The sequence below is a fragment of the Sparus aurata genome, chromosome 17, assembly GCF_900880675.1.
Source record: "Sparus aurata chromosome 17, fSpaAur1.1, whole genome shotgun sequence".
Lineage (NCBI taxonomy): Eukaryota > Metazoa > Chordata > Actinopteri > Spariformes > Sparidae > Sparus > Sparus aurata.
Window position 1 is genome coordinate 31,776,642 of NC_044203.1, and position 25,891 is coordinate 31,802,532.

Here is a 25,891-nt window from a genome sequence, read left to right on the forward strand (position 1 = left end):
GAGGAGGAGGAGGAGGAGGAGGGGGATAGAAATAAAGGGAGGGAGGGAGGATGAGGGGGTTGACGGAGGGGAGGTGAGGAGGGGGCTTCGCTGGGAAATACCAGAGTCAGAGAGAGAGAGGGAAAGAGAGGGAGAGAGAGAGAGAGAGGGAGGAGGAAGGATGGTGGCGGCGGTGGTGGTGGGTGTTGTTTAGGGAGTGAAGGACCACAGAAAGATTGGCGGGTAGAGATTGTAATCAATAGTTTGTTTGAGAGACTGTGCCGGTGAGAAAGAAAGAAAGTAGACTGCCACATAGTCGATACACACACACACATGCACACACGCATGCACACACACACACACACACACACACATCCACACGTGCACTCTGTAGGGGTGTTGCAGGAGCTGGTGGTAAGTTTGACTAAAGAAGTCTAAGGGATATTTAAATGATGGTTGTTTTGTTGAATGTAGCTGTGTGTGTGTTTACGCTTGTGTGTGTGTGTGTGTGTGTGTGCGAGTCTCTCACAACTTCACTTCACTCTGTAGTGGTTATGCATATTTAATACGTCCGGGTCGAGACCCCCCATAGCTCCGTATCCATTATTTAAAGCCGGTTTGTACGAAGGACCACCACTCTGGAGAAACAGCAGACCTCTGAAACATAAACTGTGATTTACAACATGACAGCAGCTTCCACTACCTGAACTACAACAACAACAACAACAACAACCAGCAGAGATCCATGTTGGTACAGTGGATCCTCGCTGGAGGTCAACACAGGAAGGCAAATCTGCATCGGGGAAGAAGTTTCCATCACTGTCAGGCTGAACCATTAACAGTCTGCAGTGCCGAAAGTCTATTGATGGATACCGTAAATGGCTGTTTGGTTTTGACCACGGCTGGGTTTCTTCCTGCTGACCGTTTTGATTGTTGAATATTTTTCACCATTTCAGATTTAAAGGCTTCTGCAATTGATATTTTAATGTGAATCTGGCAACAACAACTTTCCTTTTTTGCCTCAGCGCATCATTCTGAAGTAAATACTGATCGGACGGTGTAATGGATGGAGAAAAATGACACCACCCGTGTATAGATTGGTTCCCTGTGTCGAATTACAGCATGAAAAAAGTAAATTGTTTTCCCCCGATCGTAATCACAGGACAAAGGTTGGAACAACTTCTTGCTTTGGACGGTAGCTGTCTTGCTAACACTATCTTTGTGACAAGGAAAACTCTACGAGGGGGAAATAAAATTGTTGTTTAATTCCTCTTTAACAATGGACCACGTGACGACATGTTTGTGAAAGGTGTCTCTTGTAATTAGAAGTATCAACCAAATCTGCAGTTCCACTCTGAAGCATTTAACTCTCCAGTCCACTTTGGCTGCACAACCTGCCCAGCACCAAATGTCAGACAAACGAAGTTAGCAACTAGCTGGTGAACAAAAAGAGACAATTAGCTGCTGATGAACCAGGTATCTTCCTCAGGCGTTGGTGGAGACCAAACTAAAGCTGATAAAAAAGGAAAGTGAACACTGGACTTACGTTGATCAGATGGTCAGAAACACGACATCAGGCGATTGCTAATGTTGTACCTGCTGGACGTGTGACTGTGACTTAAAAGGTGATGTTAGTTTTTTTGTTTACATCTTGTTTCTGCTGCTCCCAAGTGGCCCCAAAATCAGTTGTTGTGAGGCTTAAATGGATATTCCAGTGTAAGTTTAACACACCGTGAAACTGTGTTAGACTCCCTCTCAAGAGATCAAGTTAGCAGACCGCTAATTTACGGAGTTTTATCAACCTCAGAAATGACCACACAACAACAATACACTGCAGTAAATGGATCCAAATATAAACCGCCACCAAAAAGCCACAAATTATGCTCAGAACAGCACCAAATTTCAGCAACAGTACAAATAGGGTCTCAGCACATAGTCTGGGGCATCTAACCTCCGCTAGCTTAGCTGGATTTCTATTGGGAGGCTAAAAACAGATTTCAACTCTCCTCCATCAGCTTCCGGGTCGGGGAAGTCCCGACACGACGATTAGAAATGCTCAATTCTGTTCTTTTCCCTGTCCTCTCTCGGTAATAACTGTTATAAACTGGCAGGTAAGACACATATGAACTTTGATTGCTTTTCCATGGAGTCATAATCATACATTTTCATCCATGAGCCGCGGAACTCTACTGCACTCGGTAATCGACTCGTCGGGACTTCCCGTCAACAGGAAGCTGCTGCAGAAGAGTGGTAAATTTAGTCAGCTTTTCAGTAGAAATCCAGCTAAGCTAGCGGAGGTTAGATGCCCCGGACTATGTGCTGAGACCCTATTTGTACTGTTGCTGAAGTTTGGTGCTGTTCTGAGCATTATTTGTGGCTTTTTGGTGGCGGTTTATATTTGGATCCATTTACTGCAGTGTATTGTTGTCGTGCGGTCGTTTCTGAGGTTGATAAAACTCCGTAAATTTAGCGGTCTGCTAACTTGATCTCTCGAGAGGGAGTCTAACACAGTTTCACTGTGATTTAGACCATGGATTAAATTTACGCCGGAATATCCCTTTAAAGTTCAGGAAAAGGATGATGTTGACAGCATTTCAGCAGACAGAGTTGTTTGGTTTGCTGTTGCATGCTTTGTTTTGAGGACACGTGACACACTGACCCCTGTGTCTGGAGAGAGGCTTAAGACTTGGACTGGATCCTGGTGGGTGAAACGCTTTGACCGGCGGCTCACCTACATCTTCAGAGAGTGGAACAAAGCTAGTGAAAGAAAAGGGAAACTCATTTGGATTATTACTTAATTGTGGAAATTTCATCTTCGCTCAAAGGTTCATCCTCAATCTTTCGCAATATACATTGAACTGTAGCCCTATTACTGAATGATGAGGTCATGTGATAACACTAAATAATCTCCACGATGACAGACCAGCTGCTGAGGAGCGTCATGTGACACACACACTAGAGGCAACGAGCGCTAAAAAAAGCAGAGTTGAGAAGTTTAATGAAGCAAACAGGTATATACAGAGAGAGAGCTTCGACTTGCCTCAAGCTTGAGATGAGAAGTAAAGCACATAGTAACAACGAGTGAGTTATAAATGCTGAAGCTGGTTCGGGATGAGAGGGGGATGGAAACAGCATGCGTCAAAATGAGTCAAGGTTAGATAAAAAGGCTGTGTTCAGGGCGTAATGAGAATGGAATGTAACAGAGAGAGAATACGATTTCTCAACATGTGCAATAATTGAACGAATAACAAAATGTCCCTGTAGGTGCTTCAGGGGTAAAAAGGCAATAAGTCGTGAGGATTAGTGTTTTAATTTTGTTGTTTTTGTCTCCGAGTAATTAACTGAGTGACATTCAAGTTTTGCAGCATGTTTTTTTTTATTTATTTTTTTTACTGCAGCCTCTTTCCAGCCACATTTATTGACAGGAATGATGAGACAGACTTTTTGTTTTGTTTTGTTTTGTTTCGCCGAAATCCATCTGGCTCCATTGCAGCAGGAGCCCGCCGGGTCACGGATTCAGGATCGTGCTGAATGAGAGTTTTTGACAATGGGTGCTATTTTAACAGGCCTTAGCATCTGTTTCTCAAGGATGCAGAGAAAACTATGATGAAAAGTGCTGTTTAGAGGGCAGTACACAGCTGTTGTACACAAAATATTAAGATATATTTTTTAAGCCTTGCAAACAGCTGTCTGTCTGTCAAACTACGACTTTGGTCCAGTCGGTAATATCTCAACAGCTGTTGGATGGATTGCTATTAAAGTTTGCGCAGCTGTTTGTGATCCCCAGAAAATGAATACTAACTTTGGACAGCCCTTGAATTTGTATCTAGATTATTCATCAGTTCAAATTACTCTAATTTGTCCAAAATTCTGGTTTATGAGCACATTTTTCCAACACGGATGACCTCATTAGCCTCAGCTTTGTTGTGTTTAGTGCTAATTAGCGTGTGATAGCATGCTGACATGCTTTACTAAGGTAGAGAACCTGGAATGCATTACACAGGTTAAACATTAGCATGTTGACACTGTTACTGTGAGCATGTTAGCACGCTCATGTGAGCATTTGGCCCATGACAGAGAGTATAACCTGACATGACCGTGGAGCCTTACATCAACCTAATCTGCAACATCTGCATTATGACAAGGTTCAGGATTCATAAATATTACCAGAATGCCTCTCAGTAGAGTGCATACCTCCACCAATGCCCAACAGTCCTCTTTAATTCAATCAAGATATACAATAAAAACATTAAAATCCACTAGATCTGGCATTTTATGTGGATCAGCTACAGCCACCTCAGTACGCCTGATTTTTTTCAACAACATCCGTGTATCATTCCCTGAGAAATTACCAAAAATGCTGGAAGTTGCCCTGTCTCGCAAACATTCCTGGACTTGCAGTAAAAGTTAATTGGGTCTGATCTGCGCCAAGACCCCTCCTCCATCCAAGTTTGAGGAAATCTGTTCAGAATTATTTGTGTAATCCTGTTGACAAACCAACTTTTTTTCAAACGCAAGAAAAAACGTTGGCCAATACATGCAAAAAATTTAATATTCTGCCACTTGGCACTTCTTTAGTTTTTAATTTTTAATAGTATGTTGCTGCAGCACTGTGCTTATGATCTAGTAAGGATTATCCAAAAAAAATAACAACACTCAGTAAGGTTTAAAATGCCTGGTTTTGTTTCCACAAACACAGAAAACGAGAAAATTGTCCCAACATCTAACGTGGACGACATCTCCATTTAAAAATATTAAGTGGTTTCAGGCTTTCAAATGTTGAAACACAGCCCTGAACAGTGGTCTCTGGCTTCGCAAACCCTCTTGCCTGGCTGAAACGCCGCCACCATCCCTTCCTCCTACCGATATGAAAGTCAGCTCATATACACATCAAGTGAACGTGATATGACACGTATTGTAGAGATGTTAATGGCACTTACAAATGTAAATCTATACATCTATGTTTATCTAACTTACAAACAAACCAAGAAAAATATCTGTGCAGATGATGAAATGCAAATAAAATTGATGCTTGTCAAAGATATAACGCACTGACAGGCAGCGGCGAGATAAAGACAGACAAAGGATGTCTTGATTTTTTTGATGAGTTGCCATAATTACTGGTGAAGCGCTCCACACGCTGTGATTAGATTTATAGCCCCACACAATGTGATCATGACATTGAGCTCTTTCTCAAAGTCATTTTTAGCCTAGCAGGGGATTCACTCGCTCATTTGGGGTTGAAGCTGCCGTTTCAAGAGGAGCCCTCATTGTGTCGCTCAGACGTTGCCGCGACAATCTATCTCCAGGCCGCAAATTAATGATATGTGTCTTTTAAAAGATGGAGGTTTTCTGCCTCTGTTTGCCGTCACGCCGGGAGCCCCATTAGACTTTAATCACCCTTCCGGAAAGCACGGTTGGAGACTGTCAAAGCTTATCTAGATCCAACATGGTTTTGGTAGGGCGTTAGACCACCTTCCCTGAAAAAAGGTTCGATGTTGGAGGGGAAAAGAGGGTCATACTGGTAAATGATACCTATGAAACACCTGTGGAGATACCTGAGGTTGGAATTAAAGAACAAAAGAGAGTGAGATTGTTAACGTCGGGTGGATGCTCCACCGGGCTTCCAGCAGGTTAATGAAATCAAACAAATGCCAAAAACGCTGAAGCAATCCTGACAGGCGCCGAGGCGTGAATGACCGTGATGATCGCCCACAGAGAGAGTGCCAACGTGCTTTAGCCTTCGATTAAAAACATGTCAAAAAGGGGAAACAATGTGAGAACATGGGAAGATGACATAAACATGATGTCATCTATGAATACACACTTCAACAGGTTTATTGTTTAGCTTTACATTATGTGCGTTTAACGTTCTGTGACTTGACCTTCGTCGCTGAGGCGGCCCTACAGGTCACCGTCGCGTTCCCACCCGAAGACCGTGGGACGACTGAAACGAGACACATGATGTGAGACGTGTTGTATAGATGGGCGGCCAAGCGTGGTGTTTGTGCAAGCGTCGGTCTTACATGAGCGGCTGAGGACTCAGACGGACAGCTGATTGGACGAGAGAGTTGAGTGGAACAAAAGACATCCCTGTGAGAACCTAAATGAGTCTCATCATTTCTGCTGTAAAGTAATAAGGTTGTTCAATCACAGGGTCCATTATATTCAAGGCTTCATACAAAGAGCACGGTTGTGTTGAGCTCCTCTGTGACTAGAGATGTGACAGTGCCCCCCGGTGTTCAAAGTGGAAAGTGAGCCTTTAAAGATGTTACATGACTTTCACTGTGATTAGAAGTGATTCTGTCTTTATTTCTCTTCATATGAGTTTCTAGCTCCGTGTGTTATTTTCTGTTTATGTCGTACATTTCAACAAGCGCCTGATAATGAAGCATGGTTATTTATGGTCCTTGTTATCTTTACTTAAAGGTAGACATCAGTGCGTCACACTGTCTGGCTCCACGTGTAATTCAAGATCAACAGTGTTAACTACGGCCCGACGGCTGCAATAAAACAGACAAACAGACGTGCAAATATGTCCCCGAGGTGTGCGACAACTTTTTTCTCCTCCTTCCAAGTCTACTTCCAGTGATCAGCACCTCATCACAACATTTGGTGTACATTACTTTCCTATCATATTTTATCTTAACTAACATTGGAATCCCTGTTTTATTATTGCTCTGCGTGATTGTACCCTTTTCCAACTGAACTTTAGTCATTTTAGATTCCTTTAAATCTTTATTTTTCTTCAGGGTGAATACTTTATCTAACATTTGTTCAGAGACTACAGACAAAAAAAATATCCTTTTGACTAATTCTGGTGTAATCCTAGTAATGTGTATTAATGTTGATAATTTAAGTCCCTGTGTAACAAACCAATATTTAATAATAAACAATATAGTTATTTTTTCTTTTTGGATTTCTTTGTCGGACACAAGACAGAAACAAAAGTTTAGAGGCTGTGTCCTAAAATGAAAATCAACCATGGTGTTCCCAGGATGTAATAAAAAAGTTCATAGCATGAACACATCTTCGTCACGTAACACTGGTAGTAACGATGGCTAATAATTACTACATCCACTGGAGAAGAAGAAACGTGAAAATGGGTGATAAAGTGCTGCTTGCACGGTCAGCTGCATTAGCACCCAAGTTCTTGGGTTCAGTAATGACCCACGAGCCTCCTGGGGAGGTAATTGGGGAAACGATTACTGGTGATACTAAAATATCATGACGACTGAAGCTCTGTTACACTTTCAAGGCTTTAGAAGCTTGAGGGCTAAGCGATTATAGTGGTGTTAGCAGGATTCATTCGACAGAGATGCAAGACTGGATCCTCATGATTGAATGAAATGCCGTACCGACTGTTTTGAGAATGACGATTAGCATCAGGTTCTGACAAATGACAGTTCTGGACACAGTGGAAGTCAGGCCCGTAATTCACACAAGGCACAGGGGCTATTAATAAGGTGGTAAAAGTGAGATCTAATCTATAACTGTGTGCATCTCAAAGTTTACTTGTGTATATGATAATGCTGAAGTACAAATATATCTCCGTTATTATTCTTTTGGTTTCTTTTTTTAAAAAAGCCTTTGGGCTGTACGGACACTTGTGCAGCGTGCATGTGTTCAGCTGATTCTTTCCAATCATACCTGAATTAAGCAACCGACATCAACAAGGAAAGGTTTCCGATAAAAAGACTTCAACCTTTTTTTTTTTCGAACATAATTTCCACCAAACCAGGCTGCATTAGGCTGTCAGTTTTCCTCCCGGGGCGTCCGCCTGCCGCAGCACTCAGCGCAGTTGCATTCTGTTCTTTAATGGCCACCATTACTTTAAACGGTCCGCCTTTATTCTTAAGTACTGTTAAGGGAGTTTTTTTGTTCCAAGAAAACCATATCTGAATGTATACAAAGCCATTTGTACACAGAGCACTACACCCATGATATCCATCATCGCATAGGCCATTTAACACTGTTGACAGTGGAGATCAGACTGGCTTTGGTTTGCATTTCATTCTGTCCTGCTAGCTTACAGATCATGTGGAGCACAGACGGCAGTTGTCAGTCTGTCTTTGTCTCTCTGTCTGTCGATATTAAAGATAAAGAAAAAGAAAAAGGATTGTTTCAATGTAATTCACAGCAGGGAGAACATACGACTCATGAGCATGCTCCGTAAAGCAGAGACTGTGTGACTCCACCTATCCACTGAACTGTAAGACAAAGGAACAATAATGTATGTAGCAAAGAGCCGATAGCAACATAATGTTTATCATGCATCAACACACAGCACCGAGAATCACCGTGAGAGATGTTGTGTTTGTTCGGGTGTAGGTGTGAGCAACGTAAGTCGTCTAATAAACTACAGAATCATTTCTTACACTTCATAATGGAGAAAACTACATTTTGAGTAAATGTAAATGTAATACCAAATAAAATGAAAGAATACAGGTAGGCTAATGGGCAAAATGTAGTAATATACTTAATTATTATATAAAATGAATTCACCTGTGTTATATATTTTGTTTAGTTGTGAACTCACATTATACCAAATGTTTCCAACGATTTAAGTGATGGTGTTGTTTTAGAAGGAGTTGGCAGGAGCGCTGCTGGTGTCTCTCAAATCAACCGGTGATCATGGATGGGAATACTTTAAAAAAAAAAAGAAAGAATGAGAGGAAGTCTTATGACCAAAAGAAAAAAATGACATAAATGATCCAGGTTCAAAATGTAGAAGGCTTTTATTTCAAAATGACAAATTACAGTTATGAACCCGTCCTGTCTTTCTTTAACGGTATGTTTCATTTGTCTGTCGCTATAACTTACGGGAGAGAGTCGGAGACGGAGGAAGGAATTATCGGCCGATTTTTGCGGTTTTTACATGTATCGGCATCGGCCGATGCGGGCTGCTGCTGTTTTGTGTTCTGTGTAGGCTGGAAAGTATGTTTCCTCAAATGGAGTGCACACACTGCTGACATATTTTTTTACCCCAAGGGAGTAATTTGTAGAGTAATGTCAAACATGCATTCAAAATATATACAGAGCTAATAGAACTAAGTCTGTCTTTGCTATTAATAACGTTTTTACGTATATCGGCATCGGCCGATGCGGGCTGCTGCGTTCGCCGATCCGGCATTATTTACAGACAGGCGTCCACAGGCAGCTCCGTGTTGCTGGAGATGCTGCAAGAAATGGCAGAGCAGAAAACCAATCCAGTGTGGCAGCATTTCACAGAGCACTGTTCTACCTCACCTGTTTTTAATATTTGTTAAATATTGTTTACTTGTTCTTGTTCTACCTCACCTTTTTTAATTTCAATAAATGTTCCTTTTTTTAAAATTGAGACTCGTAACATTTGTTATCATCATTGTGTAATTTTTATGATGTAAAGTGAGGGAGCGAAAGTAGTATCGGCTCCAAATATCGACTCAAGAAAATCAGCAGTCCGTATCGGTCATCGGCTAAGGCTGATAAAAAACAAAACATTATCGGCATCGGCCCTAAAAAAATCCATATCGGTCGATCCCTAGAAGGAAGTCGGTGAACGAGACTAAACGTGATGTGAATTAAACTTCCGTGGATTGAGAGCTTGAGAGCAGCAGAAATTACACACTGTGCATTTACTTGGAGCAAATCTGTAAACACAACACTGACATACAGGTCGTTGTGGCGAACATGTTTGCAAATGTTCACCTTTTTTTAACCTCCAGATGGCACATTTAAACATTAGCACACATTTGGAGTCGAGTCTCGAGCCTCCTGACGAATGCAAGCTCAGCATTCCCCCTTTGTTTATTACTGATTTGGTCCAACTCGGCCAGGAAATATCTGTTTTTTTTAGGAGCTAAATGTTTCACTGTGTTCACCAGCAAGTTGATTAATGTATCTCTCTGCTGCTTGCTTGGTGCTGGCGAGTAATGTGCAGTTGGATCATTAGATCTTATTTGTTGTAAGGAGCTCCTTTCTAAGTCTGGAAATCAGGTTAATTAAGAGGGAACTCGAAGAGAAAAACCCAAAGCAGTGGGCTGCAAGACACTAAAATGTTTCATAAATAAAAAATATTGATTTGTGCAGGTAGGATTTTTGCCAGGAAAGAGTCTAACTCTAAGAGCTGACAATTGTCATTACCTGGTTGTTGATCCATGTTGTTCAATCAATGGGAAATTCTAAAAAGTAAGGAAAAAAAAAACCTTTCCATTGTTGGTAACTGTCCTCCATCCTACATTAATTTGACTATACAGCATTTACGCTGCACCTTCCTGTGTTTGCTTTACAAAGAGAAACAGGTGACAGACACAAAGATCTACACAGGTTATTCACAATGATGCAAATGAAGCAAACGAGAAAAAAAAAAATGGGTCAGATTTGCATAACCCTTTCTCTGCGTTGGTCAGGAGCACCTCTCTGGCAGCTTGTCAAAAACAGCCCTGGGTGCGTCTTCAGTCTGTATGAACTGTATTAACTGCAAATCCATTTACATACAAGACCGTACGGATCCATGCCGCAAATCCACCAATACTGCTTTTCTTTTGTTTGCCTTCACTTCAGGCACCTTTCCACCCTATGCTGTGTAAACTCCCAGACATTCATTCAACACATCGAGATGTTACCGCGCCCTGAGGCTGAAAAATTCTTTATTTACTCTCTGTCAGTTGCACTTTTATGAGCGTCGTGATAGACTTGTTTTGTTCACTATCCATTGTGCGAAAGCCGCTGGGATACTGCTGCATGATTGGCAGCTGAGGGAGGATCGGCAACATGTGGCCTATATAACGGGGGAGACGCAGTGCCAGCTCACCTCCACCTCCTGAAGAGACCCAGGTGCAGGTATGCCTCTCAACACGGCTCAACTCATTATTCTAATATTTTTCGACGCCGCAAATATGAAAATATTCAGCACTGAAATGGACTTGCTCTTCATGTAAACTGTATTTTTCAATTTACTGCATTCTTTTGCTTTCATGCATGCTCTGCCTTTAATTTAATTGCAGAATGATCAATTCAAATAAGTTAATGAAACAATGAATCTGATGTAGTAACAGTAAAACTTGAATGATGTGTTAAAATATGAGGGAAAAAAAAAACCACAGCAGTAATTTCACTTTGCTCGTATCATGACGGTACTTTTCATCTTTTGCACCACAGGGCATCATCCCTCTCTGTGGACGAGAAAATGTTTGCGCTCCTGATTTCCGTCTTGACGCTGCATCATGTTCACGCTGCATGCAATGTGGTGAGTCGAAGCTCAGAGAATTAGGATGTTGTTAATGCAGTTTGTTTTGTGTTCTGTGTAGGCTGGAAAGTATGTTTCCTCAAATGGAGTGCACACACTGCTGACATATTTTTTTTCCCCAAGGGAGTAATTTGTAGAGTAATGTCAAACATGCATTCAAAATATATACAGAGCTAATAGAACTAAGTCTGCCTTTGCTATTAATAGAATGTAATTAAAGGTACAACAAGGAACTTTTAACATTTAAAGGGATATTCCGGTGTAAATTTAATCCATGGTCTAAATCACCGTGAAACTGTGTTAGACTCCCTCTCGAGAGATCAAGCTAGCAGACCGCTAATTTACGGAGTTTTATCAACCTCAGAAACGACCGCACGACAACAATACACTGCAGTAAATGGATCCAAATGTAAACCGCCACCAAAAAGCCACAAATAATGCTCAGAACAGCACCAAACTTCAGCAACAGTACAAATAGGGTCTCAGCACATAGTCCGGGGCATCTAACCTCCACTAGCTTAGCTGGATTTCTACTGAAAAGCTGACTAAATTTACCACTCTTCTGCAGCAGCTTCCTGTTGACGGGAAGTCCCGACGAGTCGATTACTGAGTGCAGTAGAGTTCCGCGGCTCATGGATGAAAATGTATGATTATGACTCCATGGAAAAGCAATCAAAGTTCAACTGTGTCTTACCTGCCAGTTTATAACAGTTATTATCGAGAGCGGACAGGGAAAAGAACAGAATTGAGCATTTCTAACTGCACTCGGTAATCGTCGTGTCGGGACTTCCCAGACCCGGAAGCTGATGGAGGAGAGTTGAAATCTATTTTTAGCTTCCCAATAGCTTCCCTAGCTAAGCTAGTGGAGGTTAGATGCCCCAGACTATGTGCTGAGACCCTATTTGTACTGTTGCTGAAGTTTGGTGCTGTTCTGAGCATTATTTGTGTCTTTTTGGTGGCAGTTTATATTTGGATCCATTTACTGCAGTGTATTGTTGTCGTGCGGTCGTTTCTGAGGTTGATAAAACTCCGTAAATTTTATTTTTATTCATTTATTTATTTATTTATTTATTTTTTATTTATTAAATTAGCGGTCTGCTAACTTGATCTCTCGAGGGGGAGTGTAATACAGTTTCACTGTGATTTAGACCATGGATTAAACTTACACCGGAATATCCCTTTAACTTTTTATTAACCTATTAAGCAAACAAGCAAGAAGATCAGATTTGGTCATCTTTATATCATTATTTTTAAATGCCTAAATTATAACTATTCTTAAACTGGATTGCTGAGGATGAATTGAGGAGACACACAGCCTGAGGGGAGAAGCGGCTCTGTAGTCTGGTGATACCGCAGCAGAATAACAGAACATTTTATGTTGGCCTTTCTGCCGGCTTATTATCACGAAGACCTAACATTTCATGGGAATCTTTGTCTTTGTCTAAAATTACTGTCGCCGTGTAACCAAATGAGTTAGTTGTAGGGATGTAACGGTCGACACACATCACACACACCGTTCACACAGAGACGAATGGCTTGGGGGAAGTGGTTCCCAAACAGTGTGTCGGGTTTTTCAAAACATTAGTTTCGTAGAGTATGCAGCCAAACGAGCGAAGACGACACATCAGGACAACTCATCCTGAAATGAAAAAAAAAAAAACACTCAACTGTTACAGTGGAATCACATTGAATCGAATTGTTACTCAGCGAAACTTTGAGGAGCATGATGCAGGGGCTTATGTAGTTTTGTCGGTAAGAACTCAGGCTTAGGTTGCAGTTCTGTAGTAATTACAGGCCATTTTTAGATTAAACTCTTCAGGTGTTTTTTTAGAAAAAGACGTGTATGCGTATGCATGGGTGAGGAGGCATGATTTATTTTTTTTTTAACATTTTTTTATTTTTTTATTTTTTTTTTTAAAATGGTGGGGCCCAGCGGGAAAAGTTTGGGAACCACTGTCGTATGGTACGGCTCCATTGTCTTCCATTTGAATTCCCCACAGTGTCTTTTTCCTCTTCTGTTTTAGTTCTTTCATGGCGGTTGGAAAACAGATTTTAGGTGCGTTACGACCAATCACCGGATTGGAGTGAGGGTCAGGACGGTTATACTCTCGCCTATCGATGTACGCTATACGATATACGTATGCGTTGTATGACCGCACGCACCGAAACTGTGTAATAGGTACATGTATTTGTCCCAAACCCTCACGCTAGACAAATACATGGACCTATTACACCCCATAGACAGACAAATACATTGCCTCGTCGCCATGCATCCTGCAAACAACGCACACTTATTTCACTTGCGGCTAAAACAAGTGCATGTGCAAGCCAGATCAAGATCTTTCCCACACAAGGTGATTGTTCACAGGTGAAATAAAACAAGAAATGAACGTTCCCTGTAGCAGCTTTAGGTGGTTGTAACATAAAGTTAAAAGTGTTTTCCATTTCCCCTGATGAGAACCTAACTCACATCTCCTCTCATTTCTGCATGCCCCGGTGTGTCCTACAGCCAGGTAAGCACAATGCTACGTTCACCTGCTGTGTTTAACTTTGCAGAGGAATTTCATTTTCCAGCGTTAACTCACAGACAATGCCAATAAATCTCTCAGTGAGATTATGGGATTTGGCTCAATCCTTTCTTTATGCTCTTTTGTTATGTCAAGCCATTCCAGGGTCATTAAACCAGGATATGTTTTGTGAGTCATATCGTGGCTATAAAGCCACCAGAGTAAACATCACTCTTCATTATGTCCTTAATCTGTTGTTTACCCATAGGTTTTAAGTGTGTGTGTGTGTACATGTCTGCGTGTTTTTTCTCTGTGTGTGTTTGTGCAGCGCTTTGCCCGGGAACAAACGGAACGGTTCAGGACGAGATCGTCAACCTGCACAATCATTTCAGGCGAAACGTTAGTCCCACTGCTGCCAACATGCTGAAAATGGTCAGTCCTGCTTTTTCTACTCGCACGATAAAAGCGGCTCAGATCATATTTGCTGATCATTTCCCAGCGTTTGATTTCCCTCGCTTGTGGTAAGGAAAAAAAAAAACAAAAAAACCAATAAGGTGGGTGAGGTTCTCTGCACCACGCCTGAAAACCATAGAAGTCATAAGCAGCTTATAGATCGGTGTTCAAGAGCTGACTCAGCCTGAAACGCTCTGAACGAGTCAACTTCCTGTAACAGTTCAAGCAGGTCGAAACCACAAACCCTATAGATGATACAGATTATGTGAAGAGAACTGAAACAACCACTATACAGTCCCGAAACCTAAATAATCTTTCAACGTTTTTTTTTTTACAATCAACCTCTTCTAATCTCTATAATGCAGGGAGCCAAGCCCAACCGCTTCAGATACGTAGCACACAGCTGCAAATCTTTCAGCCAGCAAGAGATTAAAAATGATTTATTTCCCTTTGAAATGAGTTGGATGTCCGGAGATGTAAACGTTTCTGCACAAATGTGAAAAAGAAAAGTCTCGTGTTTTGTTTTGTTTTTTGGTTTTGTGCTGTAAAAAAAAGGCAAATAAAATGGTCTCAAAGGGGGAAAGACCACTTCTATCACAAGTGTTTCATATTGAAATATTATGGAGTGGATTATATTCTGTAAACGTTCATCAGTCTTTCAGATCGCCAGCGGTGCAATTTTTTTTTAAAGCCACTACCTTTTGAGAGAACGCGTCTTCCTCTACATTGTGGGTGTCATTTCTCAACTTCTTAGTTTATTTGTGTTTTTCTTTGCAGGATTATAATGACAGTGTAGCGGTCAGTGCTCAGGCCTGGACTGAGAAATGTGTTCTGGCTCATGGTCCGCCCAGCACACGCTTACTCAATGGTATATTTCTTCCTCTGTTATTCCTCTGTCTCTCTCTGTTTCCCCTTTAATTAGCTCTGCACATGCCAGGACCTTATAGTTAATAATAGCTCAGAGATGAAGCCAGTATTTGAGAATCCTGTGAACTGACTGACTTCGTGATTGATGGTCAGAGTCACAGTGAACATTATCTTATCTCCAGTCTTAATACTTTCTTTTAATAACAAATTACAGGCGGTAGGTTATGTTATCTTTGCGGAGATTATCATCAGTGGGCCTTTTAATGAACCCTGTTTTATCTTGATAAGTTAATCTCCTGGGACATGAAAATAAAACTGTGTATTTGCAGACACCCATTAATCAGTGTGTGTTTCTCACCAAGGATATGAAATGGGTGAGAATCTGTTCTATTCATCCGCACCGATGTCATGGACGGACGTCATCACGGCCTGGCACAATGAGGTGGCGCTATTCAAGTATCCCAAAGGAGATTGGAAAGCGACGGGTCACTACACACAGGTAACCCTCGCTTGTTGCTCGGGTACCAACGTGCTCACAAAGAAAACGGTGTTATCTTTAAGGAAAAACAAAGAGTGTTGCAATAGCAATGATAACAAAACGTAACACAGTGATGTTGATGCTTGGATGATTAACGTTTTTTTCAATTAAAGCAGTGGTTCAAATTACTACTTGTACATCAAAAGTGTCAATATTTGTTTAAAGGAGTCATCACCTGGTTTTTTACATATCCAGTCCTTCTTGGATCGCTTTGGATCAATTCTTAAAACTTATTAGAAAAAAATAATTTAAAAAATCAAACATAGAGCTTGTTCTGACCATACCGCGACTTTCTCACGCGAGATTATGCGCGAGGTTTTGATCGGTCCGGATGTGCATTGTATTAATATGTAATGAGGCGCGCGTTGATTGGCCGCAGGAAGGACAGAGCCGGAATGGGGGGCGAGCCTGCATGCACACACGGACTCCAAAACATGAACAGCCCCCTGTCATGGCGCACACACTAAATGACGAACCTTACGGAATTCAGGCATTTATGTACGAGCCGGAGTCGGAAACCGAACAGGAGAGTGAAGAGGCAGAGACGGTGGAATGGACACGTTTACAGCAGGATGTCTCTGAATGGTAAATTCTTAGTTTTTTCCTTATTACTTTTCACACTCGTGTTTTACATGTAAGACCTGAGTTTTAATGTTGGCGGTGACGATGTATGGCGTGAAAATGACAGAGAAATAAGCAGATTCGGCGTGCTCACTCAGAAAGTCTGGCTGAGGACGGCTGTGAGCCGATGCTTAATATGCAAGTAGCCTCCTGTGGTAACGTCACCACAGGAGCAGAGTCAAAATCTCGTGCTTTAGGAACGCGCACTACTGTGCGCTATTCCTGTTCGGAAAAAGAGCCAAAGCGAAAAAAATAAGCCACTTTCAAACTCCAGCTTTTCAGGCAAGTTTCAACAGAGGTCCAACACCAATATGCATGATTTAACGAGAGAAATTGCGATTTCCGGGTGATGACTCCTTTAATACATTTAGTCCACGTGATTAGGGATCGATATAAATACACTTTACCAATTGTTTATAAGGTGTTTTGTAGCTTTCTGTAGCTGTGTGACATTTTACGTTCAAAAATGTTAATTTCACGGTGAAATGTCTGTACAAAATGAGTGTGACCGTTCGCCAAAGCATTTATATCCTTTCAAAAAATGAATAAATGGAGTGAAAAACAGTTATTTTACCACAATAAATATCATTGTAAGGAAGACATACTTGTCCGTCTGTTAACCTACACAGTCACATGTATTACCCAGGTGTTTAATGAGGTCTACAAAAACCAAAACAAAACACAATTGAGTCATGACAATGACGAGTTGGGAGTTTCCCAGATTGAAGTGGCACTGAAAACGAGTGAACCTTTTTGTTCTTGTGGTCAGGTGGTGTGGAGCAGCTCCTACAGAGTTGGCTGTGGAATGACACATTGCACTAACAAGGGCGTCTATATCTATGGCTGCCACTACTACAGAGCGTATGTGACCCGTGACTTTGCTTTACATGTGACTTCTGAGAGATCAAAAAAAATAAATTCTAACGCTGTATTTTGGTTTAACAGAGGAAACTTCAAGGGATGGCCAGTTTATAAAGAAGGAGACTCGTGTGCCTCCTGTCCCAACAATTGTGAGGACAGACTCTGCAGTAAGTAACTCTGTGGGCTAATTGTACGGCAAAGGGGATGTACGTTACGAAGAATGTCGTCCTCTGAAGTGGAAACGAAAGTCATACAAGCTAACCTCTTTGCTTTTCTGTCTATTCTTCATTTCAGCCAACCCGTGTCCTTACATAAACCCCTACCTCAACTGTCCAACCTTGAAAACCATATTCGGATGCAGCAGCAAGTGGGTGGCTGAGTGTGCTGCTTCATGCAAATGCCCCACTGAAATTATTCCAATAGGCTAAAGACTGTCTTGCAGATTGGGTCTCCAGATTGACCTACACTGTTCAGACTATTTACATCTGTTGTTGACTCTCTGTCTGCGAGGCGAGGCTCTGTAACTCTGATGTACTTCCTCTAAGCTTGTTATAAGATAGCCATGACACGAGGACAGGACAGAAATCGGGTTTAGTATTGATTGTCTTGATTGAAGGAAAAAGGGATGTTTTGGGATTGTTACGATATTAAGCTCAGATCACTTCAGTAGTGAGAAATATTCCCAGTGTTGGATTAAAAAAAACCTGTTAGACTTCACTGAGCAGGTAAACGTCTCCCTCTTTAGGTTGGCAGTAAATGTGTCAACACAAGCAAGAAACACAGTTTTACTGATAATCTACACAAACCCAAGACTACATAAACACAACATATGAATTCTACACATAGTCATACAGTAAGAAGTGCATTAATAAAGGCAGTTGTTTATCATTTTGTGATGACTGAAATGAGTCAAACATTTGACTTCATTCTGCCTCTTTGTAAATTTAACATGACAACTTCTGGTGGTAATTAGAAAAGAATACGTGTATTTTCATTATAATGGAAAGAAACAAAGGTTTTGCTTTTCATTTATAGAAGGTCCAAAATCATTTTATTGTTCCACATTTAAGCTTGAATGAAAATTGTTATAGGTCATTTTATATCCATCTGTAAGTGGGAGTAAAACATTAAAAAATATTTTCTCATCCTTCGTTGTATATTAATCATAAATCAAACAAATGTTGATCAGGTTTGTCAGATCTGATTGTGACTGACTGATTTGTAATAATAAAACCACCAGGTGAACAAAATGATCCTCATCATTGCTTCAGCGTGTAAATGTGACTGCTTGATACTTTGACTGGCAATTGATCTGTCCAGTGTCAAACAAAGAACAAACTAAACAAGAATGGTTAAATGTGTAAAGAAGGAAAATTATTGCCTATTCTCAAATGAATGCACAGTCACGTTTCTCCATCTCTGCTGGATGCGGAAATTAGAGCCCTCAAATAAAGTTATCAAACACACATGGCAAAGATTTGTAACACATGCAGGATATTTTACAGTTTAGCAATAAACTGTGATTGGCCAAAACTGGTCAATATAATTGGCTAATAACTGTTATATCGGTTGGACTCTTGTGTAAATAGGCAATTGTTTTGTAACATGCTCACAATGTCGACTTTAGGAGGGATAATAGATGACTGTCGATAATAAAAAGTCAATGTTGTGTTGACAGTTTGTTGCACAGCCAACGATAATTTATACCCAGGTGAACAAAAGCTAAGTTCTTTGTGAGGATAAGATCAGGGCTACCGGTGCTGTGGTTCTGTTGCTCGCCTCAACATACAGTCAGTCAGTCAGTCAATATTAATATAGGACATTTCAATGGAAATTCAAACTACAGCAGAGATGGCAAGTCTGTCTGGGACACACACACCACCGTACCATGACCCATGTTTGATATTGTGTTAAGTGGGACCGAAGTTAAGATCATTCTTCTAATCTTTCCTTTAACTTCAGCTGACGTTAGCAAGACTCCTTATTCTTTTGACTTGGGACGTGGTGTGATTTGACAACAATAAAATTTGTTCATTTGTGATATCGGCTGAAGTATCTATTCGACAGTGAGAACAAAATACAGCTACCCTCTTAGATTATGATATACTGTAATAAACTTTAAAGATGCATGATGCAAATAGGGGAAAATGTAATGACAGCATGTGTAATTTATCAGCTTCAACTGTTTCCTGTTAAGACTGTGCTGTTATTTATTTATGTATCACCTTTTAATAAATGAACTGTACCATGTCATCATGTCCTGAGGGGAATTATACTTACTTTTTCATTGTACTAATTTGTTTTTGATGTTTCTAGATAATTATTGTGTATATTAACATTGTCAGACCTCTGAATTTAAAACCAGAAATAAAAAATGGCTGGCATTTTCACAACCAGAAAATTCAAAAGAACACTGTCCTTGATATTAAAATGTGCAAGAAGAAGAAACTATATTGTCATCAGAGGACTTACAGGTGATAATAAAACATATTTCCACTGCACAGTAATGTATCAATAACCCTTGCAGACCAGCAGGTGGTTCTGTTGTACAACTCTCCATTCCCTCCTGATTTTGCAGCCCCTCACTGTTTGGTTTATCTGCCTTGATCTGAACCAGTGGCCTATGAATAAAGTGCATTAAATCATGTAGAACAGCGTCATGCCTCATCACTCTCTATCTGCGTCTCTAATGCAGGAGGCTATAGTACGACGCTATATGAACTGCATGTATAGTATATAGGTTCCACTGTATGCGACCAATATTCCAAACTCTTGTTCATCTCCAAAAATGTACGATTTGTGACGGTTCTGTTGGTTATATAGGTTACTGTGTGGGTTTTGTTTTAACACACACACACACACACACACACACACACACACAACACAACCTGATGCAAGAGCACAAGAGGCTGTTATTCAGTGTAGACTGTTGCTTCACCGCTGAGATCTGTCCATCGTCTCTGCACTGCTCTTATAAAGAGGAAGGACTGACAAACAATGTGACTCTAAACAACATCAACAAAAAAAACCCCACGATTGTCATGTGAGTGTTTCTGGGAGATAATGGCTGTCCTTGAGAGACGTAGCTTCTGAATAAAGCTGACGTCTACAGCAAAAATGTTTAATAACAGAGAAGAAGATGCTGTATGGGCACACGAGACAAAGCAGAGAGAGCGGTTATGTTTGAGGCCTTTATTTAGCTGGTTGTGTTGATTTTAAGCTGATACAACCCTGGTTTATACACAGTTATGACAGTGTTTTAACCTCATATAATGTAGGACTTTAGTAAAACTTCTTCTTGCTCAGCACCAGCACCTTAAGTTTCCTGGACTTGCTACTAGACCTACATGTGAAAGTGAAAGAGCAGTTGGCCACTTTCATATTAATACATGTTCAGCGATATTTCAATGTGTCTTCTTCTGTTTTGTATATATAAGCTTGTTGACTTTTTTCGTTTTAGCCATTTTTCTTATGCTTTTGATGACTTTTGTACATTTTTGTGGGATATTTTCTTGTTGACTTTGTGATTTTGCTGTTCTGTGTACATGTTCTTGTCGACCTTTGGACTGTATGTACTGTATGCGTATTCTTGTGTACTTTTCTGTATTTCTGTGCTGTTTTGCATGTATTAGTGTATGAGTTCTTGTTGACTTTTCTGCTGTATGTATTTTCTTGTTGACTTGTGTTTTGTCTTGTACGTACAGTATTTCTTGCTGACATTTGTGATTTTGCTATTTTATAGCCCATCTATGTATTGTTGACATTTGAATATGTCTTCTTGTTGACCTTTGTATAGTTTTGAATATATTATCTTGTTGACTTGCGTGTTCTTTTGTATGTATTTTCTCCGATCCTTTTGTGCTGTTTTGTTTACACAGTATTTCTTGTTGACTTTGGGGCTGTATGTATGTGTATTCTTGCGTTATTTTGTGTGTATTTTCATGTTGACTTGTGTATTACTCTGTATGTATTGTCTTGTTGATTTCTGTGCTGTTTAAATGTATTTTCTTGTTGACTTGTGTGATTTTGCTATTCTGTAGCCCATCTATGTATTGTTGACTTTTGTGCTGTTTGAATGTGTCCTCTTGTTGACTTTTGTATAGTTTTGCATGTGTTTTCTTGTCGACTTGTGTGTTCTTCTGCATGTATTTTCTCGGATCCTTTTGTGCTGTTTCCTATGTACAGTATCTCTTGTTGACTTTGATTTTGCTGATTTGTATTGTTGACTTTTGTGTTTTCCTCGATGACTTATGTTGTTCGGGATCTATTCTCTTGATGTAAAATGAGTGCACTTCAAAGGATCACTTACCCTGGCATTGATCCATGTAGTCTAGACGTTTTCCCTATAAAAAATAAAATACATAATAAACTGTGGGATATGCAGATGACCAGTGATTTGGCCAACTGAAACATGCCTGTGTGTAAAGTCTAGATGAGATTCCTTCATGTGTTGTGTACCTGGCTGTAATGTGAGCTGTGCGGCAGGTTGGGTTATTTGCTCAGAAGGGGAAGTATAAAGTATAAAAGGGGCGTTTCGTGCCTGTTGTTGAAATAATAATTAGCTTTGATTGACACCACAGCCTGCTGTAGCTGTGGCGCGTGCACGCTCACTTTGTTCCCTCCGAGCGTTGTCAGTGACGGTTTGTCTTGTGCGCGAGACACCTAACGGCACCGTTTAAGTTTTCTTTTCGAGACTTTAACGGGAAAAAAACAAAAAACTACCGCCGGTCGGGACTGACCGGAGGCTGGAAGAGGGATGTCTTTCTTTGTTTGCTCTCCACGCTTACGACACAGGTTGTGTTGACTGACTGGACTCTGACTTGGCTGCGAAAACTAACTTCACCCAGCTAGCTAGCGAGTGAGGTTAGCTAGCTAGCTAACTAGCTCGGCACACAGCGGCTGGGTGCTCAGTTACTACAGCAGCAGCAGCAGCAGCAACTTAAACGGAAGACCCGTCCCTTCCCCATGGAGAGACAAGGCAGCTCGGAAGGCAAGTACGTGAGGCTACCGTGCGCTACACACACATAATCCTGTGTTTTGTGGGCGAGTTGATTGAACTGATAACTTAACATGCTTTTAATGTGAGTTGACTTAACGTTATCGACCGTTCGCAAACCGAAGAGGGAGGGTTTTGACTACACTGAAATGCAACATAGTGGGATGAAAAACGGTGGAAATGTGCTAAAAAAAAAAACACGGAGGACTTGTTTGAAAAAAATGCCCCAAAGCTTGTACATATCAGGAAGCACGTATGTGTTTTATCATGCTGCATTTACGAGGACAGCCTTCCCTCTATGTAAAGTTAACATCCGCTTTCAGTGCAGAAGAAAATGTGACTGTGTGAGTCCTGGACGAGCTTCATGCTCTCTTCATATGGCTGGTACTATTGGACTGCTGCTACTAATGTCATGTTGCCTAATTATGCTAATCGCGGTGGTTTCTCTTTGCAGAGCACAATGCACGGAGCAAGCCCCTCTGTCCGTAGGAGCCTGACAGATATGTGCACCGGGAGATGATATGGCAGAATTACGTGCGAATGTTACGAGGCAATAGGCCAGGCAGGAAATTGGAGTAAAGCTGAAACATAAGGCTTTGCTACCCAGCAGCTTGCCAGCTTGTGTGTGTGTGTGTGTGTCTGTGTGTGTGCTCGAAGTGCCTATGGCGGAGTTAGGGGAGGACGGCAGCCTGCCTCCATTGAATCTTGGGGATACGGCCGTGCCCAGCGACGAAGCAGCTGGCAAGACGCATTGCGAAGTGTCGGTCTTGAATGGAGACTGTGGGATTTCAGAAAACATGGTCGGCACAGGATCCCTCGTCGCACCTGGCAGCCAAGCCGGGGTGGAAACCGCCAACACCTCTGTCGGATTGGATGCCAAATCTGAAATACCGCGCAGGAGCAGCATTATCAAGGTAAACATTAGCCAGGCTGCACATCTACACTGAACACAGGATGTTAGAAGTTGGAATGCTATGATTTAATTAGTCTCTTTTGTACACATCTTATGCCTGCTTTTCATGAACCCTGCCCATAACATGTCAGTGAAATCAGTGGTTTGACAATACAGGCCAGTAACCAGAAGCACATCCTGTGCTTTGTCTGGATATTTTGCATAAAATGTGTACAGCAGATCTTCTCTTTATTTGATTATGAATGTTGGCAGTCTAGCTCTATTTGTATGCCTGTAGAGACAGGATGAGATAAGATGATATTTGTTGTTCCTAGAGGGGGAAAACAAAGTGTTACATCTACAGAGAAATACTGGAATAAAGCGGCAAAATATTATGTCAGAGAGACAGCATACACAGAACTCTTTGGTACGCTAAGAAGCATGTGGTTGAAGGTACTGTGTCCATTATACCTACGGAGAGGCTAAAACAGATATGTTTAATAGATAATCATATTACTAAAAGCTTGCACTGGATGAAAGTGGGCTGATGTAAATGGATACTGTTTTTGATGACAGCAGCAAGGAGAATATTGAACTTGAGCAGGAATGAAACAGAGTGTCCATAAAGTGGATAGCAGTATATACAGTTGCGACTGTTCAGTGCAGCAGCAGATAATGTGGAATGATGGTAATAGTGACTACTGGTAATAAAATGACACGCAGGGCTACTGGATGTTTGTGTATTGACATCACATATGCACAGATTACTGGTAGGGTCTGCCTTAGAATAGTTGAAGCTATGCACGAGTGAGCAGCTTTTTCTTATGTATGGTAATTTTTACCTCTGTATGATGAACTGTCATTCTTTCCAGAGTTGCCATAATGTACCTTATTTGACCTTATTTGTGACGCTTTGTGGCTGTTTTTAGTCTACAATTAAGATGGATTCTATGTTCCACATGACCTCCTTCCATCCAATCATGCTTTGTGTAGATTCTGATGATGACTGATCTGGGAGCATGGTTGTTGCAAAGTTTCTCATCAAGGAAAGCTGTGTTCAAGACAAATTCTTCATTTAATTAGCTTAGCTTATGGCCTTAACTGTTTCCATGCAGAGTATGAACAGGATTCCAGTTGTGTTTTTTGTAATTTAATTTTGTATTAGCAGGCTATCACAAATATTGTCAGACTGATGGACTTATGGACATCCCCTTCCACTCATCATAGTTACATCACCTTGCTATAAAAACAAACCTGATGTGGATCAATTTTGAGTGTCAAAAAGAGTGTTGGTTGTTGTGACTTGTTTACTTTAATTTCTGATCATTTGAAGCCTCTGGTAAAATAGTTTGACGTTACCTGTCTGGCATTGCTGGTAGTGAGTAATACAATAAAACATCTCATATTGCAGGAAAGAATCATAACATAATCGGAGAAAATCCCACAGCAAGACACTCAAGTTTTAACTTGCTCTAGGTGCTGATCCTGTAGGCTCTCATTACTGTGATGACATACATACATGTACTTGTCATGATGGATACACAATGAAACAAACACACCTTTCTGCCTACAGTTGCATTTTAGTTTACTCATCTCACGACTGTGAACGTTAGGAGTGTTGCCTAAGGGGTACTGAAGATGATGACACTTGCACATTGCATCAATCCACTGTACGTTGAAAGCCTCCCAGACATTGTCTGAAGCTAATGTCAGCAACTCTGTAATGCATGTCTTTGCTGCTGTTGTAATGTCAGCTGGAAGACTGTTAAGGAAGAAGTTTGAACATGGTGAAGAGAAGTTATTTGGCTATAATGAGAAAAATCATCTGTATTCTTCACGTTATTACATTACTCTTAATTTATCTGTACTCTAACAGTACGTTTACATAGCATATAGACCTAAAATGGGTCCTGAGATAGATGTCATAAGTGTTAGCTTCTTATTTGGATGACGTTTACAAAGACTCACTGATTTTATTCCCTTTCGTGCCAGCTGGATTTAAAATGCATGAGCTAGCTTTGAGGATTTTATCATGAAGCACTTTTCACATGGCAGTGTCTGTGTTTGAGTGAATTTGGTGGTGTTATTACCTTGTGCACTATCGGGAGGGCACTATAAATGATTTTTTTATCGCATTAAAAAAACACTCAATAAGTTGATTGTGGTAAATTTTCATTATTGGGATAACCGTGAATATCCTCACTTGAATTACATGAAACGCATACAGTGACATACAGTCCTGTGTTGGTTTCTTGATTTATTTTGAATTCTCAAAGCCTGTCACCTTGGTAGAGGGCATGACTAGCACATTGTTTTTCCCCACAAAAACAAGTTAAATCAGCTGTGTGCAAACTCTATAGATTCCAAATTAAAACTACAGAGACATGAGGTTACCAGCCCTCCTTTAGCCTTTATTTGTGGTGGAAGACCTGAGGATTTATGATTACTTATTTAAGATTATTTGAAGGGTGTTCACCCAAAAAAGATGTGTCCTTTCTGTGATGCAATAGAAGCATTTATTTTCAAACTTAATGTTTAAGTGATTTCCGTGCATTTTAGTGCAATTTTAGTTTTTACTTTAAAGTTTTAAGAATATGTTGATGATTACTGGAATATTATCATGAATCACAATTATGTTGGACAGTATAATCTTGACATGAAATCTTCATATTTTCCCATGCCTATTGCACAATCAATATCTTCTGTTTTGGGCATGTTCCTTGGCAGCAGACTGGGATCAGCTGCTCACCTTTCTGCCAGCAGGTTTACAGGCAGCACATTCTTGGCACAATGTGGGTGTTGAACTTTGACGTGACCTCTGCCTGGGGATTGATGGGAGTAATATTGACATTTCTGCCTTGTTAAGTCCCAAGTAATCTCTCACTACACAAGGATCTGTCTTACTTCCCAGGCCATTTGAGCGCAATTTATTTGAGTGGGATGTCTA

General features: G+C 40.7%; 2 protein-coding genes across 3 annotated transcripts in view; both read left to right on the top strand.

Moving 5' to 3' along the window:
• The first annotated feature begins 10,709 nt into the window (after nt 1-10,709).
• Nucleotides 10,710-18,306, top strand: LOC115567285 (cysteine-rich secretory protein 3). Of its 2 annotated transcripts, XM_030393687.1 has the most exons (9): nt 10,710-10,803; nt 11,122-11,209; nt 13,719-13,722; nt 14,045-14,148; nt 14,947-15,037; nt 15,399-15,535; nt 16,965-17,056; nt 17,141-17,223; nt 17,351-18,306. In XM_030393687.1, exons 2-9 carry the CDS (start codon nt 11,150-11,152, stop codon nt 17,482-17,484), a joined length of 705 nt encoding a protein of 234 aa, XP_030249547.1. In that variant the 5' UTR covers nt 10,710-10,803; nt 11,122-11,149; the 3' UTR covers nt 17,485-18,306. The 2 variants fall into 2 exon arrangements, with proteins under 2 accessions (XP_030249547.1, XP_030249546.1); XM_030393686.1 differs by lacking the exons at nt 10,710-10,803; nt 11,122-11,209; nt 13,719-13,722 and having other exon boundaries at nt 13,731-14,148.
• Nucleotides 18,307-21,659: 3,353 nt separating this feature from the next.
• The window catches only part of plcl2 (phospholipase C like 2), a 40,786-nt gene continuing 36,554 nt past the window's right edge, over nt 21,660-25,891 (top strand). Inside the window, exons 1-2 of the mRNA XM_030393677.1 lie at nt 21,660-22,050; nt 22,507-22,966. Coding sequence (XP_030249537.1) covers nt 22,715-22,966 — 252 coding nt within the window. The 5' untranslated portion in view covers nt 21,660-22,050; nt 22,507-22,714. The remainder of the gene's footprint in view (nt 22,051-22,506; nt 22,967-25,891) is intronic.